Source organism: Pseudorca crassidens, chromosome 3 (assembly GCF_039906515.1).
Source record: "Pseudorca crassidens isolate mPseCra1 chromosome 3, mPseCra1.hap1, whole genome shotgun sequence".
NCBI classification, from domain to species: Eukaryota; Metazoa; Chordata; class Mammalia; order Artiodactyla; family Delphinidae; genus Pseudorca; species Pseudorca crassidens.
The window spans coordinates 547,921-573,797 of NC_090298.1; the positions used below are offsets into that span (position 1 = coordinate 547,921).

A 25,877-nucleotide genomic window follows, 5' to 3' on the forward strand; every position below is an offset into this window, starting at 1 on the left:
GAAAGCCCATGCACAGCAGCGAAGACCCAACACAGCCAAAAATAAATAAATAAATTTATTTTTTAAATAAAACAACCCTCCGTGCTTTACTAATCTCACCTATACAGAAGCAGAAATGCAGCTCTAGGAGGAATTCAAAGCCCACACAACCTTCTTACGGATATCAAAGTCTCCACTTTCCTCTTATGTCTGGGCGTTGGGAAAAGAACTGTCCTACACTCTAGAAAGAAGAAACACTTAAATAGTAATTGCCCTACACCGCTGATAATAGGATACTGGCCCCAGAAGTTCTCCTTTAAGATGCTTCCATCCTTCCTCAGAACCTTCTGCCAGCAAGAGCTGTCCTCCTGGTCCTGAGAACTGAGTCTTTAAATGTGAACATCCAAGGAAATAACTCTAACTTGAGGGTGCCTTGCCTTTAATTGTGCTCCTTGCCTCCTGTCATAAAACATGAGACATTTCTTTCTTCACCTGATAAGTGCAATTACAATCTCCTCCCCACCACACCCCAAAAAAAGTCACAACACTTTCTTCCTTTGCATGCTCAGCCATTGAAAGTAGCTTAGACCACTAAAATCACTGCCTGAGGCTGGAAAGGAAAATGCAAACTGTAGACAAACTGGGTATTTTATCCACTCAGATTGGCTTTAAAAAACACCAAGATGGGCTTCCCTGGTGGCGCAGTGGTTGAGAGTCCGCCTGCCGATGCAGGGGACACGGGTTCGAGCCCCGGTCCGGGAAGATCCCACATGCCGCGGAGCGGCTGGGCCCGTGAGCCATGGCCGCTGAGCCTGCGCGTCCGGAGCCTGTGCTCCGCAGCGGGAGAGGCCACAACAGTGAGCGGCCTGCATACAGCAAAAAAACAAAAACAAAAACAAACCAAAAAAAACACCAAGATGCACACATGGTATTTCCAAAAATTCCTCTGTCCAGAGTCTAGTCCACAGCCTCCATAAGATTACATATCAGGGCAAATCTGAATCTTAAAAATCTTCTCCACAAATATTAGTAAAAACCTTTAGCTCTCACTAAGCAAGTAATCTTTCTGTTCCACCCGCCAGAAACACAGTTCAGAGCCCACTATTTGACATAAACAGATAGTATTTTATTACTCAGATTTACTGACTCATGGCTAAAGCTTTGTAAAGACAGACACATCTATTTGCATTTGTCTGTATGATTATGTGTGTCTTTTTTTTACAGGAGGGGGGGATCCTCAATCAAGAACCTAGGAGGGTACGGGGAAAATTGGTTTTTCTCCCATACGCATACAGTAAAATACTATTCAGAAATAGAAAGGAAGAAACAAAAAACAAGGATGAATCTTACGTGTATACTGCTACGTGAATGGATTCAGTCTGAGGAGGCCACACACTGTATGACTCCATTTCTGTGGCATCCTGGAACAGGTAAATCAGAGATGGCAAACAGGTTATGGGGTGGGGCTGAAATATTCCCTGTGATACCTGAGTGAGAGATACCTGCCACTATGCATTAGTCTAAACTCATGGATTTTTACAACCCAACAAGTAAATCAAATATTCAAATGTAGTTATTCAGGATATGGGAGTGTCAGAGGGTGGAAGAGAGAATGTGCCAAAGAACCTGATTTAGAAATGTACGAAAGAAAACCCACTGTTGGTGGTGGAACGAAAGGTACTTGAGCTAGTTAGCTTTGGGAGAGAACGGAATCTGCAGCACAAGGGCGAATTGTGCCCTGCGCAAACACTGGACTCTGTAACTTCTTTCCCAAGGTGGCAGAGGCTCATAATACTGAAACCACTGCATCTGTAATCCGAAGTGGAGCAAGCAGTGGATTCAATGAAGGACAAATGGCGGAAGCCAGGTTTCTTACCCTCGGAGCGGGATGTTACAGATAAGCAAAGGCCAATGGTTACAATACCCATGTGACAATGGATAGTTTACATTTCCTCAATTTTAAAAACTTTTGTGCATCAAAAGGTGCTATCCAGAAAGTGAAAACACAGCCCACAGAACGGAAAAAAGTATTTGCACAGGATATAGCTAACAAGAGACTTTTCTTCAGAACACATCAAGAACTTATACAAATCATCAACAAAAAGACAACCCAAATTTTAAAATGGAAAAGGACTTCAACAAGGACCAGACAAAAAATGCAAATGGTGAACAAGCACATAAAAAGATGTGTACCAAGAAAGAAAGAAACCCCCAAGACGGAATTATGTCAGAGGAAAGCAGGAGCCAATGGAAAGAGCTCTGACTCGCCAGAGCAGGAATGAACTGAGCAGGCATATACTGTACTGCTGGCTTCTAACCAAAAGCTTAAAATAACTACCCGAGTGGGCATCCACACCGGTTAAAATAAATAATTACGCAGTGGAGGTTTCTTTTCCTCAGGAGCGCTGAATAGAAATCTCCTACGTGGAAGGGTTCCAAAGAGTTGCTGTAGATACTCAGCCATTCATTAAGGAGGCGGGGCTGACTCCCCTCTCCTGGAGTGTGCGGGCCGCATAGTAACTTCATCCCAAGGAAGACACACAGTACAGACTTGGGGAAAATCTGACAAACACTACCTGAGCCAGGAAGGCAAAGTTAACATGAACAGTGGTAAGTTGCCTTGACGTATGTTCCCGTGGTACAAAGCAATGAGATAGCACTTTACCCCTGTGATCTGCTTCCTCAAAACCCACGACCCCATTCTAATCACAAGAAAAACACCAGGTAAATCCCCACTCGGGACAGTCTGCACGGAGCCCGGCTAGTCCGCCTAGGCCACTGAGAGAAGGGCAGTGTGAGAAAAGGTCAGAGCCATGAACATACGAAAGTGACACTATGACGAAATGCCATGTGATAGCCTGGGTGGGATCCTAGGACAGAAAAAGGGAGAATGAAGGGAACCTGAATAAAATACGGATTTTAGTTCATAATAAGGTATCCATATTTGTTCATTAACTGTGACAATTCCGTAGAAAACTAGAATGAGAGGTGAAATTAAAAGTCAAATACGAACAAGCTATTGCATCACCCTGTAAATCTAGAATAAAAGGGTGATTTCCTAATAACACACAAATAAAATGAACCCTAAAATATGGAAAATACAAGCAGACCAATTAACCATGCTATGACCCTTTTTCCCAGCGAGCTCTCCTCTCATTGTTCTGGTGTTTCCCTCTCCTGGGACACAGAAGAAACAGACACAGAGTGGATTGGCAGCTCCCCTTAGATCTGACCCCACCCAGTATCTTCATCTCCCCCCGACACGCCCACCCAGTGAGGACACGGTGCCAGAGGGTGTCTCAGGGACCATTGGTCCTGACATCTCAGGACTTTTTTAATTACTTTTTTAATTACTTTTTTGAGTTTAGACACGCTTACTCAAGTAAAATAAATTAATATTATTTTTAAATGACAGAAATAACTTACTGCTTCCAAGAGACAAGTTGAGAGTGGGGTTGGAGGTATCAGGTCCAAGGGCTCACATTCTCATAGTGTGGCCTGGTCCCTCCCCAACCGTCAGTCCTGCTGAGCGCCTTGGGGGCCCCGCTCACAGGCGCTGTCTCCCTCACTGCATCTGCAGGATGACACACACTCGACGTGCCTTCTACTGGGAAGGGCCTCTCCCTCCCTAAGGCTCCATGCAAACACATTACGCTGAACGCCTTTGGCCTGGCTTGGGTCACGTTCTCATCCTTGAACCAAACACAGCAGGCAGAGGGCTGAAACTGGGATTGTCTAGACGAGGATCATACGTTCATCTGCCAGGTGGGTGGACCACGGGCCAGCCCTCTGAAACTGTTTGGACTGGAAGCAGGTGAGATGCAGTTCCCAAAGGAAAGCTGGGTGCTGCACGTGGACATGAGGACAGATGCTGGCTCGGCGAAAGCATGAGATTCCACGCCACTGACAGCCCGCTGCACAGCACAGAATCTGAAGCCCAAGGTCGGAGAGGATTCACATAAGGTCAGGGCTGCGGCCACCCACCCGATGCTCTTGCTGTCCCCCCGCGACAGCAAGAGTTCTTCCATTTGCTGAAAAACATGCTGATGATGGTGGTAAATGAAAGGATCCTGTCTTGGGCACCAGGTGCTTGTATTCTCTTCTATCCCATTCAGAAAATAGAAACAGTTCACATTCACACGGAATGGACAATATACATTTACTCTCTCACCTCTGTCAAAATATGGTCCAAAGAGATCTGACCATCATGGCACGCTGCAGAGCACAACACTGATCCATTTCACTGATGAAATTATGTTGATCAGATTAGATGGGTAAGAAGTGAATAGCTTGCTGGAGGTTTTGGTGGACACGTGACTAGAGCAACTTGATTCTTGGGTATTTATCCTAGAGAAATTAAAAACTTAGGTTCACTCAAAACCCTGTACACAAGTGTTCACAGCAGATTTGCTTATAATAGCCAAAAACAGGAAACTCAAATATCCTTCAATGGGTGAATAGATAAACTGTGGTATATCCATACAATAGAACACTGCCTAACAGTAAAAAGAAATAAATTATTGATACACGCAGCTACTTGGGTGGATCTCAGGACATTATGAGTGGTTACATGCTGTATAATCCATTAATATTCTCAAAGTGATAAAATTATGGTATTAGAGAACAGATCAGTAGTGGCCAGGGCTTAGGGCTGGGGGAAGGGTGTGACTATTAAGGAATAACATGAGATAGTTTCTTTGTGAAGTGGGAACATTTCTGTATCCTGATTGTGGTGATGTTTATTCAAATGTCCCTGATAGGGGCTTCTCTCGTTGCGCAGTGGTTAAGAATCCACCTGCCAATGCAAGGGACACGGGTTCGAGCCCTGGTCCGGGAAGATCCCACATGCCACGGAGCAACTAATCCCGTGCACCACAACTGCTGAGCCTGCACTCTAGAGCCCACAAGCCACACTACTGACGCCCACGAGCCACAACTACTGAAGCCCGCATGCCTAGAGCCCGTGCTCCGCAACAAGACAAGCCACTGCAATGAGAAGCCCATGCACCGCAACGAAGAGTAACCCCCACTAGCCACAACTAGAGAAAGCCTGCGTGCAGCAACGAAGACCCAGTGCAGCTAAAAATAATAAATAAATAATAAATTTTTTTTAAAAAAAAAACCTGATAGAACTATACAACAAAGAGTGCATGTAAAAGCTGGCAAAGTCCAAATAAGTTCTGTAACTAAGTTAATAAAATCGTACAAAAATCAGTTTCCTTGATTTACCAGTATGCTATGACTATGTAAGATATTATCATTGGGTAAAGCTGAGTAGAGTACACAGGAAATTTCTGTGCTATTTTTGCAAGGTCTTTTGAGTGCAAACTTTTCAAAATCAAAAGTTATAATGAAAATTGAAACTCACTAGATCCACCTCACAGTCGTGGATCGGGGATTTCACAGGGCACGAACACCAGGAGGCAAGGGTTACTGGAGGCCATCTAGGGCTACCACACTCCCTAACAAGCATCTTGCACGTTTGATGCCGTCTCAGCATCCGCTTCCAGGTAACTCGTCCTGTGATGACCATGGTAGGTCTAGGGGTGGCTTTCTTTGTATTTATCATGCTTGGGGTTCCTCAGCTTCTTGGACTTGTGTATCGACATCTTTCATCAATTTTGGAAAATATTTCTTTCCCTGTTTCCTCTCCTCTCCTTTCAGGACTCTAATTATACCTAAGTTAGACTTTTCGATAATATCCAACAGGTCTTGGATGCCTGGTTATTTTTATCCATTCCTTTTACTCTTTGTGCTTCAGTTTGGAGCTTCAGTTTGGATAATTTCTATTGACCTGTCTTCAAATTCATGGTTCCTTTTACCACTCTGCCCAGACAGACTGAATTAATTCTTCAATTTCAATACTGTATTTTTCAGATCTCAATCTTCCAGTTGGTTCTTTTTAGTTCCCATTTATTTGCTGAACTACACTATCTTTTCACCCACTTTTCTCCATCATTTCCTCTAAGTCCTTTACCACATTTATGATTCATTATTTTTAAGTCCTTCTCTGCTGATTTCAACACATGAGTCATCTGTGGGTGTCCTTCTTGATTATGGGTCAACTTCTCCTGCTGCTTCATGTCTCAAAATTGATTTTGTATCCCAGACACTCTACAGTAGAGACAGAAAATGTTTCTCCCAGAAAGCGTTCAGTATTTCCTCTGTCAGGCAACAAGGGTGAAGGGTGATCTCTTCCAATTAAACAGCATTAGGTCTGGGTTGATTCTTTAGTTTCACTTCACCTCTGGTTCAAAGGTGTTGATGGTGGGGTCAGGCCTCTGCATCCCACGGGACTTTGAGACACCGCAATGCTCAGAATGCCCAGTGCTGCTGTATACTTAACAGGAGCACCATGTGGGAAACTGGTGGGCCGGGAAGATGCACTCTACCCTCCAGATTCCCTTTTACCATGCCAGCCAACACAAACACATCAAAAGTGTGCCTAGTTTGTCCTCATACCCGCAAAGTTTCCTTGCCCGTGACATACCGGCACCTATGTCCCCAGACCCCAGAATTATTCCCGGGATAAAAGCAGCAGCCCAGTCTGCTTGCACTATAGTTTGTGGAAGAGAACTTACTTAAGAAAATTAACGTAACGGGCTTAGCACACAGCCTGGCACACAGTAAGCAATTATTCATTTTCACTACTACTGATGGTGTCCCCATGTGAAATTATGAGTTCCTGGAAGGAAGATGTAGTTATTTATTTCTCTTGAACATTCTGTGGGCCCAACGCGTTTCTGACAGTGGGTGAGAAGGTGTGAACTGACCGTGTGTGTAAATGTTACGTGGGGAAGAGACAAGGAACACTACGATCCTTGTGAGAACATGCTGATGCCCAGGCCTCAGGAGTTCACAGAGAGGAAATTTCACCACCTGCCACACTGGGCCTTCTGGTGCCCATTGTATAGGAAAGAAGAACTGAGGTTCCACGGGTGGGTTTTAGAAGAGCAGTGAAGCACCAGGCCAAGGAAGATAATATGCTTACCTATAGCAAAGACAAATGACTTTTAGGAAAGGGGAGGAAAGCCTCAGCTTACCTGGGACAAGGATGCCAGGAGCACAGCAGCATCCCTTCTGTGTTCCCTTCGTGGGTCCTGAGGAGGCCACAGGACAGAAGAGTGAGGTGTATCAATACTACCCCAAAACTCTCACATATTAACCTAGAAATCCTCACACATCAGTTTGTGCGTCCCTGACATTCTCTAAAAAACGATAAATCAAAAATGTACCTAATAAATGTGGAATCTAGAAAAGTGGTACAGATGAACCCATTTGCAGGGCAGGAACAGAGACGCAGACGTAGAGAATGAACATGAGGACGCAGAGGGGGAAGGGGAAGGTGGGAAGAAGTGGGAGATTAGGATTGACATATATACGCTGCCATGTGTAAAATAGATAGCTAGTGGGAACCTGCTGTATGGCACTGGGAGCTCAGCTTGGTGCTCTGTGATGACCTAGATGGATGGGATTGGGGGGGAGGGAGGGAGGCACAAGAGGGAGGGGGTATATGTATACATACAGCTGATTCACTTCGCTGTACGGCAGAAACTAACACAACATTATAGAGAAATTATACTCCAATTTTTAAAAATGTATCTAAGACAATGAAGTAATAAATACACTTTTGTCTACTGGCTGGTCTCTCTATCAGGAAGTACCCACGTTAAAAGTCACAACATTAAGGTTGAAGCATGATTTTTCCATATTGTGAACTTAAGTTAATCCTAGTAGCAACCAAGAGCGACTGCAAGTTTCTGGAGCTCTTGGTGCAACACGCAAGTGTTCGCTCAACGTGGGAGTGGTGGAGAGTCAGGTATAAAGCAGTATATGCCAGCAGCTGGGAATAGGAAATGAATGGTTTCATCAACTATTACCAGAGAAAGTGACAAAATAACAGATTTTTTATTAAGAGAGATTTAGAAGAAGATAAAATAATCATAGCAGAACTTAAAATAGCCTTCCACACTGTATTTCTTCATTGGTCTTTCTACTCAAACAGCTGTTTGAATATCTTTTCTGATTCCAAAATTGCAAGCAAAGCTTCAAATGCCAGGATGAAATTTACTGCCATCAGAGAACTGTAACAGCTCCACTTTCTATCACATAAGTTATGAAAGGTCTAAATGTCTCACCTTTTCACAGGATAGTCATGGAGGCAAGTATTCAGTGCAGAAGAAATTTCCCTTTGCTTGTGCAACATTTTTCGCATGAAAAGTTTTGTTTATAAAGCTATTTTGAGTACTGTTCAAACGGAGTGAATTAAAACAAAAATCACATGTCACTTTACCCCTGTGCATGTACAAAGGTTGGCAAGGCAAGGGTGGGGCACGTGGAGGCCGGAGGAGTGTAAACCGGTGAAGCATTTTCTGGAGTGCAATCTGTCAGCACTTGGTACTGCTGAACACACGTGTCCATGACACAGCACTGCAGCTCCAGGCCGTTCCTGAAGAGACAAGGGTGCCCGTCGCAGCTTTACCTGGGAGCTGGAGGCTCCTTCCGGCCCATCACGGGGCAGGCGAGCTGGGCGGGGCAGGCGCCTACGCAGGACAGCTGCGCTGTGCACATGTAACGTCGCACTGAGATTGCACTGAGCGAGAGGCGCAAGGTCTGCAGCCCAGTAACGTGCACAGAGACCAAAAGCACACACACAAGCAGGGCATGAAGGGTATGCACATAACCGCCTCCAGGAGCGCAATCACAGGGAAAGTGTGTGTCTGACTCCAGTCTGGGACCCACGCAGCCTGAATGCTTGGCAGACGTGTAAGTGGAGGGTCTAGTGACGATGGGGCAGATGGGCAGAGAGTCCGAGCTAGTGGTGCGGATTCGGAGATGTGCACAGAGGTTCTCACTGAGGCTGGGTTCCGAGCGAGACCATCCAGAGAGGGTGCCGGGAGAGAAGAGGGTAGCGCACAGGACACAGACATTGGCGGGAAGAGAGAGAAGGGCCTCAGAGGAGCGGCAGCCAGGCAGCCAGAGGGAGCCAGAGGCCAAGGGCAGAGGACATTTCAGGAAGGAATTGGAGGTCCCGTGAGCAAAGACAAATCCAAACGACTGGCAGAAAACCACACAACTTATCTCATTAAAAAATTGGGGGCTAACGGGGTTTCCCTGGTGGCGCAGTGGTTAAGAATCCGCCTGCCAACGCAGGAGACACGGGTTCGAGCCCTGGTCCGGGAAGATCCCACATGCCTTGGAGCAACTAAGCCCGTGCGCCACAACTACTGAGCCTGCGCTCTAGAGCCCGCGAACCACAACTACTGAAGCCCACGTGCCTAGAACCCATGCTCCACAACAAGAGAAGCCACTGCAACGAGAAGCCCGCGCACCGCAATGAAAAGTAGTCCCAGCTCGCGGCAACTAGAGAAAGTCCGCGCACAGCAACGAAGACCCAAAAATAAAATAAATAAATTAAAACAAAAATTTGCAAGTATTACATCATTTTTTAAGGGGCGGCTAATACTCCTAATACATAAAGAGCTTTTAAAAATCGAAAATAAAAAAACTTAAAGCCCTTTAAAAAAAAACTAGGCAAAATACACAGACAGTCTGTTCCCAGAAAAGACAGCGAACAGCCCGTGAGCATAGAGAAAGATGCTCGATTCCACTAATAATAGAGAAATGCCCTTGAGCATAGAGAAAGACGCTCGATTCCACTAATAATAGAGAAATGCCCTTGAACATAGAGAAAGATGCTCGATTTCACTAATAATAGAGAAATGCCCTTGAACATAGAAAAAGATGCTTGATTTCACCAATAATAGAGAAATGCAAATCACATTACACTGACATCATGAATTAGTTCTCGTCTATCGAGGCGAAAAAAATCCGGAATTCTGACGAAATGCTCCGCTGGAGAAGCTGTGGAAGAATATGGGCAAAGAGCGTGTTACCAGCTTCAGAGGCAGGGTCTGGGGAACGGGCGGCAGGTGCCACGTCCGGTGGCAAAGCTGAAAGAAGCAGCCCCTGGAGCAGCCCAGGAAGCCGGCCAAGGGGGTGATGAGGAAGGTGAGGCATTCCCGCAGAAACAGGAGGATGGGCAGAGGGAACGCCAGGGGCTAAAAGGGAAGCCGCGGGGAAGGGCCCCTGCCACGGGGGGAATTCAGAAATCTGGCCAAAAAAATAAGCTTTTCCTTCTGCCCGAGGCAATGATGATCCTTAGTCCCACTCTTGCGTAAACATCTGGATTCCCTGCCATAACATCTGTTGCCACCTACAGCTAGAATAAAGTGTTGTGTCAAAACCTATTGTACATTTAAGAAACATACAGTGGCTCATCTTTTCTTTAGTTCTTCACAGCCATTTCTACCTCATCTGTGAGATCAGAGTAAACCCAGCCCAGAATGTGTGTTCTTCGGGTTCTGTTCTATCCTGAATTCTGTTCCACCTGGAATTAAACCAACTCATTTCAAATGGAAAAAAAAAAAAAAAAGAGTATGTTATCAGTGAGAAGAATTTGATTCCATCTAACAAAGTTATGGGTACATTGCCCTTTGACCTGGCAATCCCACTTCTAGGAATCTATCCTGAAGGTACACCTCCACAAGTCAAAATGTTATATGCCTGAGGTGTTCACTTAAAGCAATATTTGTAAAAGCAAAATATTAGAAACAACCCAAATGTCTCTCAGCAGGGAACTGGCTGAATAAACTGCAGTGCATCTGCACATGCAGAACTATGCACATAAAGAACAGGAGAAGGGACTTCCCTGGTGGCGCAGTGGGTAACACTCCGCAGTCCCAATGCAGGAGGCCCGGGTTCGATCCCTGAAGAGGGAACTAGATCCCACATGCATGCCGCAACTAAGAGTTTGCATGCCACAATTAAGGAACCCACGTGCCGCAACTAAGGAGCCCTGGAGCTGCAACTAAAGAGCCCATGTGCTGCAACTAAGACCCAGCACAACCAAATAAATAAATAAATAATGGGTTTTTTTGTTGTTAAAAAGGCAAGAGGGGGCTTCCCTGGTGGCGCAGTGGTTGAGAGTCCGCCTGCCGATGCAGGGGACACGGGTTCGTGCCCCGGGCCGGGAAGATCCCACATGCCGCGGAGCGGCTGGGCCCGTGAGCCACGGCCGCTGAGCCTGCGCGTCCGGAGCCTGTGCTCCGCAACGGGAGAGGCCACAACAGTGAGAGGCCCGGGTACTGCAAAAAAAAAAAAAAAAAAAAAGGCAAGAGGAGGGTCCCCATGTGGAAGAGTGGAGGGCTCCCCAAGACACAAGCAGGGTGATGGGCAGCCCACACAGTGTCTATCGTCTGTGAAAAAAGAAAGTGAATGAGAAGGTCCGTGTGGGCATTTGCATAGTTTGCTTCCAAAATAAGGGTTCACCAGAAACTCACAAAACGTGTTGTGTTTGGGGAGGAGGTAGGTAGGGAACCAAGATTTCCGGGTCTTGCTGTTGGTCTGAGCTGTGAACCATGTAAGCAATGAGAAAACTGAACAAGACAGCAGTAGCTGCTTAGAGACTTTGGAAAATGGGCAAGGCAGGGCTGTAATCCCCGAGAGAAGGGAAATAAAACTGTGAGCCCTAAAGCCACCGCAGCTCCCTTCCTGGCCCTTATCTCTGCTTGGGCCTCCCTTGCCCTGACCACCCAGACCTGCGGGGCATAAACAGGGCTCGTAGAAATAAGACTTTTCTACATCAGAAAAGAGAAAATAGCCAAGATAATTCAACCTTTTCCTGAAGACAGTCATATATAATTATGAGATTCCCTCTGATGAACAGAAGAGTCAACATAAGCCTGCCAAGTGCAGCCACCAAGCAATAATCCCTCCTGAGAGGTCTGACAGCTTAAGGGGCAAGGACATTCCCTGCATCTTTACCAAGAAATCTGAGTGTCTAGCAAATTTAACTTAAAAAAAAAAAAAAGGTGTCTCTGAAATTTAATTGAGAGGCCAGGATACAATAGAGCAAATCAAGATAACCAGAAATACACACATGCCAAAGCAAAGCCAGTTTAAAGAGCACAGCAGTTTAATCAAAACTATAGAAATCTGTCTGCCTGGGAAAATAAATAATATGTAAGCAAAAGGGAAAAAACACAAGTTTTATCTAGGAGAAACCTCACAGCGAAGAGCTAACTCCTGTCACTAGTCAGCAGGCCCTGGACAACAAACCTCTTGTGGAAAGTGTGGCCCTGGGGGGTCACTCACAGGTCAGATCTCTGAACTTAGCTCCCACCACAGAACACTTCGGTCCTGTTTTTCTAGTCAGGAGGCACTATGATCTTAAAGTGCCTTATCTTAACAAGGAGATGCTAGATCAAAGAGGCTGAGCCCAGAGGCTCCATCCTGCAGCCCCGCCTTCAGGGCACCCCACGGATTTCACTGTCGTCAGGAATCCATGGGAAAGGTCTCTTTGGAACCAAGGTTCCGAGAGTAGAAACAATCAAGATGTTCAAGAGGGGCCATTTTGAAAGGAATCAATGAGAGTTATCTCCAGAGCACTGCTTGCAGTTACTGAACAGTGTGGTTTTAATGGAATTCATTAACTCATCTTCCATGAATAAAATGGTCAGATTGCAGGAAATCTCAAAACATTGCACTTAGTTGGCTTTTACACTGTATTTTAGTTCAAAGCAGCAGACTGACTTGTCAAGGTAGGTTTCATAAATAACTTCATGGAAATTCTTTCCTTTCTGACACGTTGACAGGGCCAGGTGTCAGTACGTTCGGGGGGGGATCCTGGAGGCTGGCAGCGGGAGGGACCTGGCGGAGGGCAAGGCCAGGCTAGGAAGGCAGGGCAGGCGGTCCACACGGCCTCAGTGCCCAGCCGGGCATCAGGATCCCAGGTGGGACACCTGGCCCTCAATGCAGCAAGAGGTAAGAACAGATCAGGTTGATGTGGCCTGGGGGCCCCTCTATGGCTGCAGGCTGAGGGCAACGGGCAACCTGAAAGCCCACAGTGCCCAGGGCAGGAGGCACGGCCACACGTGGCGGTCGAGCAGTTGAACTGTGGCTCCTTCAAAGTGAGAGCCTGTGAATGTGTAATAGGGAAGAACAAATCTGACTCCATATTGGATCTGTTTCTTTTACTTTAACCTTTGTATTTCTATTGCTTTTGCTGCAAGTTAATCACTAAAGGCATGTTGCCTATAACCTTAAAGCATACATAATGGCCCCTTTCGGGAAACCCTGCTTCCCATGCCCGAGCATTAAGCTAAAATACCTTCATTTAGCTCACAGGAATATCTTGACCAGGCCCACATGTGAATGGCTGCAAGAACAAAGAATTTAACACACCCCCTCCGGGGTCTGGCCGGCACCAAGAAGACATGTGCAAGGACCATACCTCCTCCCACCCCTCCCCTCTTCGTAGCATAAAAGAAACTAACATCCAACTCTAGGCAAGACATTTCTTTAGGATGTCACTGTCTTCTCGGTCTGCTTGCTTTCCAAGTAAAGTCGCTGCTCTCTGTGCCACAACACCTGTCTCTCGATTGGTTGGCCTGCCGTGTGGTGAGGTGAGCGGTACGAGCTTGGACTCGGAGGAACTGAGGAACACATGGATTTATAAGCCCAGTGCAGAAAAAAACACAAAATATCTCAGTAATTTCAACCCTGATCAGTAAGGAGTTATAGTACAATGTTTTCTCCATGTTGAGTTACACGAAAATATATTATTAAAATATATTTCGTCTGTTTATGTTTACCTCTGTTTACCTTTTTATATGCAGCTAGCGGAAGCTTTCAGATGCCAGCCTGCTTCCTATTCCCTTTCTAGGCCCTCGCCCAGGGATGGGGGCCCGGCTCCCCTCGCAGGAGTTCAGCACAGTTGCCGGCTTGGAGCTGGGCTGGGATCTTGTGCACCAAAGGCAGTGTGTGGACCAGTATCGATCATTCTGGTGGACAAGAGAAATGGTCTACGGGCACCGACCAGAAAGTGCTGGACGCAACAGGAGTGAGGCCCTAACAGCTTGCTTCCCATCACACCCCTGCAGTGAGGAAACCGGGGGGACGTAGGGCACCCCACCCCGTCCTGCAGTGAGGACACTGGGAGGACACAGGACACCCCCCAGCATCCTGTAGTGAGGACAGTCGCGGGGGTGCCTCTTGGGCTTCTCAGCCCCATGGGCCTAGAGTGTCTCTCTGGCAGCTTTTTCCATTCCCGTGGCCATGTTCCCGGAGCACCTGCTTTGCTTGATAAGGAACTCACAATACTATTTTCATACTAGAGGAATTGCACTGCGCGTTGTCCTAGGTTTAATGCCAGGTTCCCGTGGATTCCAGCATCAAGCTCGGGCCCCTCTGCAGCCCTGCAGGCAGAGTGCGCTGAGCGCGCCAATGGCAGGTCTTCTCCAGTGCGTTCCTGACGTCACTCTGCAGCCAGCCCTGCCTCTCGCCTGCACCGACTGCCCTTGCTCTAGTCCCTCACTCAGAAGACGGTGCCAGCTGGCTTCCCTGAGCTCAGCAGACTTACTGGAGGCGCTGCTTGAAGGCCCTCTTTCCACCGTACGTCCCTCCTCTGTAGGCTCTTGGGGTATGGGGACGGGGAGGGGGACAGGTGCTGCCCTGCCGGAGCAAAGCCCTAGTGGGGAAGGCGGACAACTGAGTTATAACATGCAAAGTTACACTGGGAACAGCAGCAGCTGCAGAGAGAGCCTTCCGGAGGGACCCAGCGATTCGCAAAAGGAGGCTGAAGCTGATACCTGCGGATGAGCAAGACTTGGGTGGGGCATGGTGGGGAGAGAGCCGTCCCGATGGTGGGAACAGCATGTGTGGAGTCCCTATGGGCACAGCTGGCCTGCCGGCCATTGCTGTCCTCACTGCAGGACGGGGTGGGGTGTCCTGCCGGCTCTGTGAGCCCCTCCCCCTCACTCTCCACCCAAGGCAGCTCAGACCGAGCTCCGTGGCAGTCAGCAAGCTTCTGTAGCAGGAAGAGGCAGGCTGCGACGCCTCCCGCAGCACCTCAGAGCCCTGCCATGTCCTTGAAGCCCAGAGCTGGTCGGCGCTCGGTGTCTGGGCCTGCAGCTTCTGAGCCCACGCCATGCTTTGCGCGCACGTGGGTCCTCCTGTCCTCTCGTGTGGCCCTGCTCTGAACAAACTCCCACTCCAGGGAGCGAGGAACATGTCCATTTGGCTCTGGTGCATCAGCGGGGCTGGTGTGAGCACACCGCTCCCTGAGTCTCCCACTGAGTGCCCTGGAGACGGGTGTGCAGGTTTACAGCAGGTGGATTTCATACTGTTCGGTTTTGACTCTTTCTGAAATGAAAATAATTTTAATTTATATGCTCCAAGATGCACTGCTAGTGACCAAGGCGGGTAGCTACTATTTTTTTCTTGGAAGAATCAGCAAATGAATGTGTTAGAAACTTTTAACATGTTAAAAATGCTTTATCTCAGTGGTCTTAGAATTCTAATCGTTATTGAAATTTCAAATGCCAATAGTTTGAGGAAAAAACATGTAAACACGGCAGCAAAACTTTTAAACAAATGCAGCTCTTTTCTTGTTGTACTTTAGTAAAACTTTCAGCTGCTTCACACAGGCACTTGTTGATCATCCTTGCTTTCCTACTTTGTCCACAGCAAGCAATTGTTTAAGTGTTTCTGGAAAAGAAGAATCAGGTACTCAGGACATGGGGATTTCCCCTCAGGGCTGTGTGGACAGGGCTGCCGGGGAGACAAACGCTCTCCCCTCACAGCCAGCGGCCAGCATGCTTGGTGACCCGTGAACAGGGTCGGCAGCTGGCCCCTTGTCGAGGGCACATGGGCTCAAAAGGAAAGTCCCGTGCTGGGTCCAAGAAGAGTCCATCTTTGTGCCGCTGTGTCCCTGAGTGGCCGTCACATCCGTTTGGCAGGGCTGCTCTGTGATGTTTGGTGACCGCGGACATATTTCCCGTTATCATATTCTTTGCTATAATCTATTGGAACAACAAGGGATTGAAACAAAACGAAATGAATTTTCCACTTTTTAAATGTAAGTGAGGTCTGTAAAACGAAAACTATGAAAAGTTTAAATGTTCTACAAACAAGCTATTGAAGAGTTCACAACAAATCTGGGTCACTGAACATGTTCAAAATGTCTATCTAAGACTTCTAAATGAACAAACAACAGAACCTAAAAGCTCAAACACTAAAAGCTAACGACAGCTGTGGCCACAGCCTGCCAGGGCTGGAGCCCTGTCACCCATCCCACACCCGGACACTTCCTATTTCCTGCTGTGGACAGCCAGCAGATAGCCACGGGCCTCCCCCCAGGGCCGCCCAAGGCCACACTGGCCGGGTCCCCAGCCCCTCCCCGACTCTCTTCTGGGTCACACTGGCTCTTGGCAGGCTCGGAACGCACTGCGCTCATCCTGCCTCGGGGACACCCTGCCGGCTGCTCTTTCTGCGAGGTGGGCCTGGCCTCTGACCTCTGGGCAGTGAGCCGCTCTCTCCCTTCAGCCTGACATGGACCCCAGCCCCACTCCCTCCTGTCTCCTCCTGGCGCTCTCACAACTTGTTTAGTCCTTTCTTTGGTTGGGGCCTCTCTCCCACTGGGACTGGAGGCCTCTGAGGGCAGGGCTTGCATCTGCCTGTGACCAACTCAGAACCCAAAGAAGAGCAGGTGCACAGGAGAGGCGACTGGGCCCACAAGCGCCTCCCTCGTCTCCTTGCTGCTTCCCTGGAAGGCAGACCTCATGGCCCCCACACCCACTCCCCAAGTACACTTCCCCTCTGTCTACCACTCTCTGCATTTCCTTTACCTTGGGAAATAAGGGGTGAAAAATTCACAGCACAGATGGGGCGAGCCGCCCGACGCAGAGGAGCCCTGGGGCCAGGAAGGAAGGGAGGCTGGGAAGAAGCCAGGTGGGTGTGACGGAGCCTGCAGGGGGCGGGAGGTCCATGTGGGAAGGCACAAAGAACTGAACCGGGATGGCGCTGGCATCACCACGGTTTGCTGAGGTCTGCGTTGCCCTTGGTCAGTGCACACAGCTGCTCCAAGGAGTGCACCCAAGCTGGCCGCACAGGGTTTCCTCTGGCCTGAGGGTGGAGCTGTCATTGCAGGGAACTTCCACCACACCCCATACGTGTGCAGCCTCCCTCAAGGGGCTCCCTGGGCAGGAGCCCCGCACCGATGAGGGTGGCACGGGCTGCTCCTTTATGGAAGTCTCGTTTGATACACTCCCCACCCATCCTCTGCCTTCCCAAGACACACACCTGTTTCACATAAAATTGGTGTCTGTGGCCAGTATATTTCCCAAGATAATTTCTGATTACAGCTTAAAATGAAAGCCATAGCAAATGCAGACTAGAATAGAGTTTTAAAGTTGAAAAGCAATTTGATCCGTAGCCCAGCCCTCGGCAGCTCCCATAGCAGAAACCCCAGACAGTGCAGCTCTCAATGAGCCTGGGGGTTCCTCATGCAACATCCCACACAGAGAAAAAGCAGATCTGGGCAGACGCTAGCACTGGGTGCTCCTGGAATAAAACCTTGTGTGTCACTCCACGCACAATTTTATGCTTTTAACCGCATGGGCGTGTGTTGGTAGCAGTCCCAGAGCTTTGCGGGTATTTCTAGGGTTACCTAAATGACACCATACCGTTCTGATCCTTTTGTCATTTGGTGTCTGTTTTACTCAACATTGCTTTTGAGGCTTCTCTGTGTTCATTCACTGTATGCGCTGTATTCCGCTGCACACAGGTCACAATTCGCTTTTCCATTCTCACGTTGATGCACTTAGGATGCCTCTGACCCTGAGCCCTTGTGGTGCTGGGTGAGGACTTGTGACTCCACTGCCCTCGCAGGCGTGAGCCTTGAGGCGATCTGCCGACGTGAATTCACTGCCACATCCGCCAACATTGAGCAAACAAAACACCTGGGGTTTTTAAAGCTCAGTATTAAAAAATATGAAATATTTTAGCTTTATATTACATTTTAGAAAAAATATTTTTAACTTTAAATATTTTTAGGCCTTCAGTATTTTGCCAAAGGACAGGTATGAAATGAAAGCTTGTTTACACTTGCATTTTCCTAATTACTAGAAAGAGTGAACATTTTTTGTTTCTTGAGCATTAGGGTTTAATGCCAACTTCAAGACTGACATTTTGAAATGCCGATTCATAATTTGCCGATTTTCCCATTGTAAGTTTTCAGGAGCCCCTTATGTATTCTGGACTCTGACCACTAGTTGGCTACGACAGTTTCAAACACCTCCCATTTTATGGCTCGCCTTTTAAATTTATCCCCCAGCAGTAGGAAATTTTAATGTAGTCAAATGCATCAGTCATTTTATTCATTGTCTGAGCTTTGTGCCTCATCATTTATTAAATACTTCCCTATCCCAACTTTATAATGTCCTTCTTTTCTGTTTTAAGCTTTTGCTTCTCATATTTAGTTCTTCAATTTATTTGCAATTTATTTTTACTGAGGTAAAATGCACACAAAATTCACCATTTTAGCCATTTTAAAGTGGACAATTCAGCGACATTTAGTACATTCAGGACGCCACACGGCCATCACCACTCTCTAGCTCCAGAACGCTTTCATCTCCCGGAAAGGAAACCTCGCACCCATTTAGCAATCGCTCCCCGTCAGGCCCTCTCAGCAGCCCCTGGCAAACAATCATTTGCTTTGGACTTATCCACTCTCCATATTTCACATAAATAGAGTCATACAATGCATGGCTTTTGTGCCTGCTGCCTTGAGTCAGCAAAATGTTTTTAAGGCTCATCCACGCTGTAGGGTGCGTTCGAACTTCGCTCCCTTCTACGGCTGAATAATCGTCCATTGTATGAATGGACCACATTTTGTTTACCATTCATCTATGAACGGACTTTGGATTTTTTTCCACCTTCTGGCTATTGTGAACAGGCCTGCTATGAACACTTGTGTACAAATTTTTGTGTGACCTTATATTTCCATTTCTCTTGGGCATATACTTAGGAATGGAATTGCCGTGTTACACAGTGACTCTGTGTTTAACTTTTTGAGGAAATACCAGACTGTTTTCCATGCAGGCTGAACCACTTCACATTTCAAGGGCCGTGTACACTGATTCGAATTCCTCCACATCCTCAGCTACACTTATTATTCCCCCCTTTTTTATAGTCACCCCAGTGGGTGTGAAGTGGTATCTCTTATGGTTTTGATCTACATTTCCCTAATGACTGATGAGGCTGAACACCTTACCATGTACTTGTTGACCATCTGTATATCTTCTTTGGAGAAATGTCTATTTAAGTCCTTTGCACATTGTAAATGGGTCATTTGTCCCTGTTGTTTTTAGGAGCTCCTTATATATTCTGGATATTAATAATTTATAGAATACATAATTCACAAATATTTTCTCCCATTCTGTGAGTTGTCTTTTCACTTTCTTGACAATGTCCTTTGATGGACAAAAGTTCTTAATTTTGATGAAGTCCAATTTATATATTTTTTTCTTCTGTTGCTTGTGCTTTTGGTGTCAGTTTAAGAAACCACCACCAAATCCAAGGCCATTCAGATTTATCCCTGTTTTTTTCTAAGAATTATACATGTATAACTGATTCACTTTGTTATAAAGCAGAAACTAACACACCATTGTAAAGCAATTATACTCCAATAAAGATGTAAAAAAAAAAAGAATTTTATACCTTTAGTTCTTACATTTAGGTTTTTTGACCCATTTTTTTTCTTTCTTTCTTTTTTTTTTTTTTTGGCCTCTTGGCTTATAGGATCTCAGTTCCCCAATCAGGGGTCGAATCCGGGCCCCGGCAGTAAATGTGCCAACTCCTAACCACTGGACCGCCAGGGGATTCCCCCTTGACCCATTTTTTAGTTAATTTTTGTATATGGTACGAGATAAGGGCCCAAATTTATTATTTGGCATGTGTATATCCAATCTTCCCAGCATCACTTGTTGAAAAGACTGTCCTTACCACACTTAATGTTCTTGGCACACTTGTTGAAAATTATTAGACCATATATGTAAGAGTTTATTTCTAGGCTCTCTGTTCTGTTCCATTGGTCTATATGTCTGTCCTTATGCCAGACATAGTAGTAAGTTTCAGTAGTAAGTTTCAAATTCAGGTTCTGTGAGTCTTCCAACTTTTTCTGTTTTTCAAGATTGTTTTTGCTATTAGTAGCCACTTGCATTTCCATGTGGATTTGAGGATCAGAGTTTCCATTTCTGTGAAAAAGCCTGCTGGAATTTTGATAGGAATTGTCTTGAATCTGTAGATCATTTTTGGGTAGTATTGACGTCCTGATGATGTTAACTCTTCCTATCCACGAACAACTGATGTCTTTCCATTTATTTAGGTCATCGTTAATTTCTTTCAGCAATGTTTTGTAGTTTTCAGCATACAAGTCTTTCATCTCCTTGATTAGATATATTCCTAAGTATTTAATTCTTTTAGATGCTATATTCGTGGAATTAGTTTTTAAATTTCTCTTTTGGATTTTCATTGATGGTGTACAGAAACACAACTGATTCGTGTGTGTTGATTTTGTGCCCTGCAACTTCGCTGAACTGTCTATTAGTTGTGGATTCTTTAGCCTCTTCTATATATATAGGATCATGTCACTGTGAATACAGACAATTTACCTCTTCCTTTCCAGTCTGAATGCCTTTTATTTCTTTTTGCTATCTGTAACAGCTCTTTCTGTTCTCTGTACTGGCTAGAAGTTCCAGTACAATGTTGAATAGAAGTACTAAAAGCATGCATCCTTGTCTGAGTCCTGATCTTATTAAGGAGAGACTTTTCAGCCTTTCACCATTGTGTGTGATGTTAACTGTGGGTTTTCCGTAAATACTGCTTAATCTGTTGAAGAATTTTCTCTCTAATCCTAGTTTTCTGAGAGCTTTTATCGTGAAAAGATGTTGGAATTTTTAAAATGCCTTTTCTGCATCAATCGAAATGATCATTTTTTTCCCTTTGTTCTGTGAATGTGATGTGTTTCATTGATTGATTTTCTTATGTTGAACCACCCTTGTATTCCTGGGATAAATTTCATTTGTTCATGGTGAATAATCTTTCTAATATACTATTGGATTCTATTTGCTACAATTTTATTGATCTTTTTGCATTTTTATTCATCAGAGATATTGGCCTGCAGGTTTCTTTTCTTGTTATGCTTTGGCTGCAGAGAATGAGCTGGGAAATATCCCCTCCTCTTCGGTTTTTTGGAAGAGTTTCAGAAGGAGGACCATCTGCTCTTGTGGTGTCATGTTGCTCAGCTCAGCCCTGGTCCCTCTGCCCTTCTGTCTGCACATTTAGTTCCCTGATCTCTAAACATGCCTATGTGTGGATACTTCCAGATCTGATTTCCAACCTGACCTCCCCTCTCGGTGCCAAACTCACACAGCAATCCGTCCACTCAACACGTCTAACAGCATCTCAGTGTTAATGTGTCTTCTCCTCCCAAATCTGCTTCTCCCCCAGTCTCTCCCATCTCAGGAAATGGTATCACCTTCCACCTGCTGATCAGGCCCCAAATCCCTGAGTTGCTGTCTTGGTGCTGATTCTTAACTGCAGACAGCAGAATCCACTGTAGCTAATTTAAGCAGTACGGAAGATATCAGGTGGGATAAACAAGGTCCTACTGTACAGCACAGGGAACGTTCAATATCCTCAGATAAACCATCATGGAAAAGCATATGAAAAAGAATCATTTTGCTGTACAGCAGAAATTAACACAACATTGTAAATTAACGATACTTCCATTAAAAAAAAGAACATATCAGGTGGACTATACCATCTCTGAGAGGGTCAGGGAACCAGGAATAGCCAGAAACGTCAGCAACCTGGAGGAACTACGGATAATGCTATAGGATTGTGTTAGGAAAATCCCCACTGCCCTGTTCCCTTCTGCTCGACAACAGTGCTGCCAGGGACAAGACGTGAACTGCCCCAGAGGAACCAATCACCTCCACTGCCAATCTGCTGAGACAGCCACTACTCCCGTGGCTCCTCTCACGTCTTATGTGGTGCACGGAAAAGCAAGAACAGGCACATCTGTAATGTCTGGGGCATGTAGTTTGGCGGCCTCCAGGGGAGCATGTGAAGCGTTTCGCAGAGGCCACGATCAGCTAATTCTCTGCCTGCCACCTTCCTCCTCAGCTTCTTTCTCCCTCACTCCCCAGAGCCAGAGATGGGTCACTCCTCTCAGCTCTCTCTGCCTTTACATAGATCCTGCTTTGACCATTTTTCACAACCTCTGGCATTCCTACCTTAAGCCAGCTCCCATCGCGCTCACCAGGATCCTGGCAGTGGCTTCCTGACCGTTCTTCCTGCCTCAGGCAGCTGTGGTGTCCACACTGCAGCCAGGTGAGATGTTTGGAATGTATCCGATAATGTTGCTTCCTCTCCAAACTCTCTCCACGGTGGCTTCCCACAACACTCAGAATAAAACAAAACTCATCACTAGGACTTACTTATCCCTTCAGCCTTTCCAGCCTTGTCTCCTCCGCATATGCGTGCCCTCATTCACCGTGCTCCTGGGTACACCGGCTTTCCTGCTGTCCCTCAAGCACACCAGATCTATTCCGGCCTCAGGGCCTTTACACAGGTGGCTCCTTCTGCCTGGAAATCACAAGCAGCTCCCTCCCTCCCTTTCTTCGGGTCCCTGAACAGTCTTCTCTGGCTTGACCATCTGCCTTATTCAGAGGTATTTCTCTGTTCATTGGTTTATTGTCTCTCTCCATTGAAATGTCAGATCCCCAAGGGGCCTGACAGGTGCCATGCAGTGACTGGCCAGAAGTAGGTGACCAATAAATACCTTCTGAATAAACTGAGCCATTTCAATAGTCCACGTTTTGGGGAAAACTTCTTAGAAGACATCCCTGACTCTATGGATACACAGCAAAGAATCAGATCCTTAGAAATTGCGGCTGGAGACGGCGCATGAGGACTCCTGGGCTTTCCCAGTGCAGGCCCAGCTTTGCCTAGATGCAACAGAGGCACAACCCCTATGGGCCCCAAAATCTCCGGTAAGAGTGAGATTCCAGAGCTGCACCCTAACCAGGCATCCAGGCCACTGCTGTCCTCCCCTGACGTCAGCTCCCGGATCCTGGAGGCGCTGAACAGGGACAATGTCCCCTGTTCTGGAAGCATGCCAACATAGCCCAGGTCTGGCCTGGCAGGTGCTTTGGGACCACAGAGATTTATGCAGCGCCTGTTTATGTCGAGGTGTATGTGGCTCCTGTTTCTGGAGTGTCATGGGCAGGTAAGCGGTGAGAAGAGGATGGGGCAGGGGGCCTCAGGGAGGTGCAGACAATGAGTAACACCCCAGCACTGAGACGGGGCTGAGTCTGCTTGGGCCCAGTGGGAAGGGCTGGAGGTTCCAGGAAGCAGAACAGAGGAGCCACAAACGAATTCAAAGAACCGGTACTGGGTGAGGGGGCAGAACTCATCCCGCCGCCCTCAGCTTCTTTCACTCTGTACCTGAAGCCATGCAGCTCCAGCACAACTGAACTTTATCTCTAAATGAGGGCGTTTGTCCGCAGTGGGGGGACTGAGTCAGTGTCCCTGTTTCTAGTTGGGACACAGTACAGGACAAGGGTGGGGAGACACGCCCCCCCGCCGAGGGGACGGGTTCCTCTGGGAACCCGGCTGCATCCCCAGCACACAGCAAGTGCTCCTCAAGCCAGAGCCCTACAGTCGCCTAGCTACAGGGAAGGCGTCTGTCTCCCCGGGCTGGGGCTGGAGGTGGGGGTACTTTGTTTCTGTAGGTTCTCCAGAAACCCAGGCATTCCAGTTGCAAAGCCAGTGAGAGCCTGTTCAACTGTCCGCGCGCCCGACTCCCCAAGGAGGGGAACGTGGCCTCTCGCTGAGGCCCAGAGGCTCACGAGTTCTGTTTACCCGGCAGAGAGCGTCCCATAAGCCAGGGAGCTCGCTTGGCGGGAAGAGAAGGCCGGTCCTTCCACACCGGCGGAAATCGGTCCGCTCCACCTACACCAGTGGAAATCAGGGTCCAGTTATCTTCACTAGTCTGTCTACACCGTTGCATGTCAGGTGTGAATCTATCTACACTGGGGGAAATCAAAATCCGATAGCGTTCACCAGCAGAAATCAGAGTCCAGTCTGTCTACACCCACGGAAACCGGGTGCAGCGCCACTGCCACTAGTCTGCGAACAAAATGGTAGGTCCCCAGGCTCTGCGAGAATAAAAGTCACAAAGAATTCCGCCCCCGCCCCTGCTCGGGGAGGGAGGAGCTCGCCCCCAGCCTTCTGCCCCTGCGGGGTCTTCTCCCAGGTGAGGGTGCGGCCCGAGGCACCTACAAGGCCGCCCACACCCCCGGGCTGAGACGCCCCCAACCTGCCTCGCCCAGCAGCCTCCGGGGATGAGACCCCCTCCAACACCCAGTCCCGGAGCCCCCGGGAGTGAGACCCCCCCCAACCTTCTCCCCGGAGCCCCCAGGGGAGAGACGACCCCTCCTACCTCGGAGTCCCCGGGGATGAAACCCGCCCCAGCCTTCGCCCCGGAGCCCCTGGGGGTGAAAGGCCCCTTCCCCCCGCCCCTGCCGCGGTCCCTGGCCCCGCCCCTCCGCCCCACCTGTGGGGCGGGCTGGGGGCGCGACCCGGGAGGGTCCGCCTGTTCCCGCCCCGGAGCCCCCGGCGTGAGACCCCCTCCAACCTTTGCCCCGGAAGTCCCAGTGGTGGGACCCCCTCCCACTTTCGCCCCGGAGCCCCCGGGGGAGAGGCGGCCCTCCCCGTCCCCACGCGGTCCCGGGCCCCGCCCCTCCGCCCCACGGGTGAGGCGGGCAGGGGGCGCGGCCGGGAGGGTCCGCCTCTTCCCGCCCCGTAGCCCCCGGGGTGGGACCCCTCCCACTCTCGCGCCGGAGCCCCTAGGGGAGAGGCGCCCCTCCCCGTCCCCCGAGGCCCCAGGCCCCGCCCCCGCCCCACCTGTGAGGCGGGCAGGGGGCGCGGCCGGGAGGGTCCGCCCCTAGCCCGCCGCCCTTCCCACGCCCCGCGGGCGGGCCTTCCGAGCGCTGTCCTCCCCGCGGCCGGGACAAAGGCGGCGCCACCATGGCCCTCAGCGCGGCGCTCGGCCGGGGCGACCGGGGCTCGGGCAACAAGGTAGGGGACGGCCGGCGGCTGTGGGGAGGGTCCTGAGGCCGCGGCTGCGGCGGCGGGAGGGAGCTTTCACTTTTTCCGGTCACTTAAACGAAGGGTTAGCAAACGTTTCCCTTAACCTCATGAATATTTATGAGAGAAGTATGCTTTTCAAGACAGATTTGCATTCCTGGGGTGTGAAGGAAGTGCAGGGGAGGGGGCTAGGACAAAAAGACGCTTGTGAAGTTGTCGCCAACAATGAGAATGTTCCTGAGTTATTCATTACCTCAAAACTGGTGGGACAAACCAATGAACTTTGTGCACGAAGACAAAGAACTTTTACTTAAAAAATCCAGGATAGACTTATACTGGAAAGGCAGTCGATTTAAATAATGAACATTGCCTAGTAAAGAAGACAGTGATTTCAGGTCTAGAATAGTGTGGTGGAAGCTGTCTTGTATTTCTTCCTGTGAACTGCAAAAAGTGCGTCGGGTCTGTCTTTCCCTTTTTCCTGTGAACTAGATTACAGAGTGTTTTGGTACAGTAATTACACTCTACTCCTGTTACCCAACAGCATTTTCACTTTAAAAGTTTAGCTGGTACTTTCAGGTGTCTAATTAAGACTTAAAACACATAATTTAAAAAATAAGTTGAAGGTAGCTGAAACTGCATAATTAACAACTGAGCATCAAGTCGGCTTCAGCGTCCTGAAAAGAGATTTCAAAGTGGACAGAAGTGAGGTTTGGCTTCCTGACCCTAACCCTCCAGCTCCCCGGCTCTCTGCATCAGGAGGAACTTCGGAGGCCACCGTTTGCTCTCAGTGGACACCTTCAAACTCGAAGATGTTTGCATTCCTAGTGGGGCCACATCCCTGCACTGGAGGGCTGGGCATCCCCCCGGAGATAATGCACCCACTTCTGCTTCTGAGGAGATGC

The 25,877-nt window shown here is 48.1% G+C and overlaps 1 protein-coding gene across 1 annotated transcript in view; it reads left to right on the top strand.

The window, feature by feature from the left end:
* Window positions 1-24,915: 24,915 nt before the first annotated feature.
* PLEKHG4B (pleckstrin homology and RhoGEF domain containing G4B) overlaps window positions 24,916-25,877 on the top strand; it is a 66,347-nt gene continuing 65,385 nt past the window's right edge. Inside the window, 1 exon segment of the mRNA XM_067730036.1 lies at window positions 24,916-24,966. Coding sequence (XP_067586137.1) covers window positions 24,916-24,966 — 51 coding nt within the window.